Raw genomic sequence first — 3,375 nt, 5'->3', positions numbered from 1 at the left:
GTTTGCGATCGGATGCGCGCTCCGGGCACGTCGTATGTCGCATTGGAGATTTTGCCTCCTGCAGCAGAATCAGCCGATCCGACCGCTAATTGTGTGCTGATTTTATGCACATTGTTAGCACATTGTGTGTGCTTCCGTCGTCGCGACCATCCATCCGATCCAGGTTGTTTACGCCAGAGATCCCGGACACTCCCACCGCAGCCATATTGCCTCGTGGATGCAGCAGAGATCACACGACGTCTGCTCCAGCGTGCACCGGACTGCAGGTCTGTTTCTGTCAGCCCACCGCAGTCCACCTCACCCCCCCCCCCCGTGTACCCGCTGCCCACCAATGTGTATTGCTATCAGGCCACTGCAGTCCACCTCACCCCCCCTGTGTACCCACTGCCCACCAATGTGTATTGCTATCAGGCCACTGCAGTCCACCCCACCCCCCCGTGTACCCGCTGCCCACCAATGTGTATTGCTATCAGGCCACTGCAGTCCACCTCACCCCTCCCGTGTACCCGCTGCCCACCAATGTGTATTGCTATCAGGCCACTGCAGTCCACCCTACCCCCCCGTGTACCCGCTGCCCACCAATGTGTATTGCTATCAGGCCACTGCAGTCCACCCCACCCCCGTGTACCCGCTGCCCACCAATGTGTATTGCTAACAGGCCACTGCAGTCCACCCCACCCCTCCCCCGTGTACCCGCTGCCCACCAATGGCAAAGGCCCCAGGTGCATTATGCCACCACAGCCCACTATGCTCCCCTGCAGCCTACCCACTACACAGTATGCCACCACAGGCCACCCCACCCCCCTGCGGCCTACCCACTACCCAAAGCATAATGTTACCATCCAGCTGCCCTTTTGCAGGGGATGTTCTCCCAACCCAGGATTTAAAAAAGTTTTGTAAACAAAATAGTATAATAATATTTATTAAAATTTGTTTAATAATTTTAAAACAAAACATGTATTATTAATAATAATATACAGTGTATTGAAACATATTTATATATACTGTTTATATAAAGACAACTTGTTTTGTCAAAAAGTATGTACATAGGTTTTTTCAAAATCTATTCATTTTTTGCAGAAATGGCCCAGGCGATTGCAAAAGAACACGAATTTATAGAGGCGTTCATAGAGAAATATAGGGAGCTGGACTGCCTTTGGAAAACTAAATCAAAGGAGTACAGCAACAAAATTAAAAGAGCTCAAGCGCTTCAGGAGCTGGCCCAATTCAGCAAGAGCTACAATCCCGAGGCTGATGCGGACTGGGTCCGTAAAAAGATACAGAACTTGAGGACCGTGTTCCTTAAAGAACACAAGAAAATGCAATCGTCCAAAAGGTCCGGTGCAGGAACTGCAGATGTATACGAGACGTCATTATGGTACTACAACCTGCTGACCTTCACGTTGAGCCAGGAGGTGCCAAGGTCGGGACTCTACCTAATGGTGGAGAGTGAGGCAGACGATGTGTTTGTGGGCCTGGATGAAAGTTCCCAGCCGTTGTCGGTAAGTACTGGTCCAATGTGTATACACCCCTTCCTCCTTTGTTTGTTTTAGGCTCCTATAGAGCATTCCTTTGCAGTCCCATCATTTTTTAAATGTGGTCTTCCTGCCAGGGGACAGCACCAACGCCATTGAAGTACTCCTTATATTGGTCCCTGACCTGTTTGGCTCTTGCTGTCCCCCGGTACTGCTGGGCCGGCGTCTCCAGGGACACGATTGGGGCAACCTCCCTGGGCTCGTCTGAATCCTCCTGTGGTGCTGGTCCTGCCGGCCGATGGGCCCTTTCTTTGCGCCGAAGTAGATTGTGCAGGACACAGCACGCCATGACGGCCCAGTCGATTTTATCCAGCCGCAGGTTGATGGCTGTGTGGAAAATGCGGAATCTACTAGCCATAATTCCAAATGCACTTTCCACAAGCCGCCGTGCCCTGGAGAGCCTGTAATTGAAGACCCGTTTGTCGTGGTCAAGACCACGTTTGGCATAGGGCTTCATGAAGTGTTCATGAAGCCCAAATGCCTCGTCCGCCACGAAAACAAAGTTCAGTCCATGCTTCGTTTCTTTGACTGTGGGCAAGTGCAGAGTGTTGGAGGCGAGCCTCTGGTAGAACTTTGTGTCCTTCAAAGTTCCACCATCTGAAGCCCGCCCATTCCTGCCGACATCCACAAAGATGACTTCATAGTTCGCATTAACCACAGCCAGCAGCACAATACTGAAGTACCCCTTGTAGTTGAAGTAGTAGGAACCACTGTGGGGTGGCTGATTGATGCGGACGTGTTTCCCATCAATGGCTCCTCCACAATTAGGGAAGTTCCACGCCTCGTCGAATTCAGCAGCGATGTTTTGCCAATCCTACATGGTGTTGGGGAACTGGAACAAAAAAAAGGAGATGTTAACTAATTGTTGTTATTTTCTTTTCAACAGACAACAAGCACAGAGAAAGAGGTTGGCCACACCTCAACCCCTACCCCAACCCCATCGCCAACCCCTGAGCCACCTGCAATTGACTCATCGGGAACAATCTGTGGAGTGCCGGAAACCCCCACCCCGCCACAACTATTCACAAAAAAGAAAAAACGCAGGACCAAGACAGTCCCTGACCCAGACCCGGATGATGATATACTTATACGAGCAGAGCAGGTGCTGCGTAGGCCCCCTGACCAGTATGACACCTTCGGCAAATACGTGGCTGAGTGCTTGCGGAAGTTGAATCCGGAACAACAGATGGCGTTCGAACGTCTCACTAGCGAACTCCTGTTTAGGGGCCGTCTTGGCCATCTGACAATTCAAACCAAATTAGTTGGACTTCTCCCATGGTAGGAGACGCCATCTACTAGTAGTGCCGTACCCTCACTAGCACTTGCCTCATTGCCTGAAACCACCCCACCGAGTGCGCAATCCTGTACCCAACCGGCTACACCTCCTCGCTACAGTCACCTGTATACATCATTGTTGGGTGACAGCACGGACCAAGAGGAAACACCGGTTTTACAAGATTTATAAGCACATTCCATACAATTATTTCAAAGTTGGCATGGAGTAGTATGGCACACGGTGCTTGTGGCGGAGATAATGGCTATGGTGACCTGTTGCATACAGCAGAACAATGGGGCCGGGACCATTGCATCTGCGGTATGCAACAGGTAATCGCGATGGCCCTTTCATTATCTGCGCTACAAGCACCGTCTGTCATACTGCTCCATACCACAAGGCAATGAGGCATTGGTTTGGTTTTATGTTAATTATTTTACTTGTTAGGGCACTTTGCCTAGGTTTTATATATTATGTGTGTTTTTGCTATAGGTCCATGCATGGAGCAGTATGGCACATGGTGCATGTTGGGCAGACAAAGAAAGGACCTTCATGCTACTGTGGCGC

The 3,375-nt window shown here is 50.5% G+C and overlaps 1 protein-coding gene across 1 annotated transcript; it reads left to right on the top strand.

Annotated features, from left to right (window-relative positions):
• Positions 1-1,082: 1,082 nt before the first annotated feature.
• On the top strand, positions 1,083-2,813 carry LOC146055086 (uncharacterized; the record flags this gene model as incomplete). The annotated part of the gene is made up of 2 exons (XM_083168189.1): positions 1,083-1,502; positions 2,422-2,813. Coding segments are annotated over exons 1-2 (812 nt in total), but the record flags the coding sequence as incomplete, so codon positions are not given.
• Positions 2,814-3,375: the final 562 nt, after the last annotated feature.

Source organism: Crinia signifera, unplaced genomic scaffold (genome assembly GCF_055691185.1).
Source record: "Crinia signifera unplaced genomic scaffold, ASM5569118v1 HAP2_SCAFFOLD_314, whole genome shotgun sequence".
In the NCBI taxonomy this organism is placed as follows: Eukaryota; Metazoa; Chordata; class Amphibia; order Anura; family Myobatrachidae; genus Crinia; species Crinia signifera.
The sequence above is the reverse complement of the archived record's forward strand: the minus strand, read 5'-3'. Positions and strand labels throughout refer to the sequence as shown.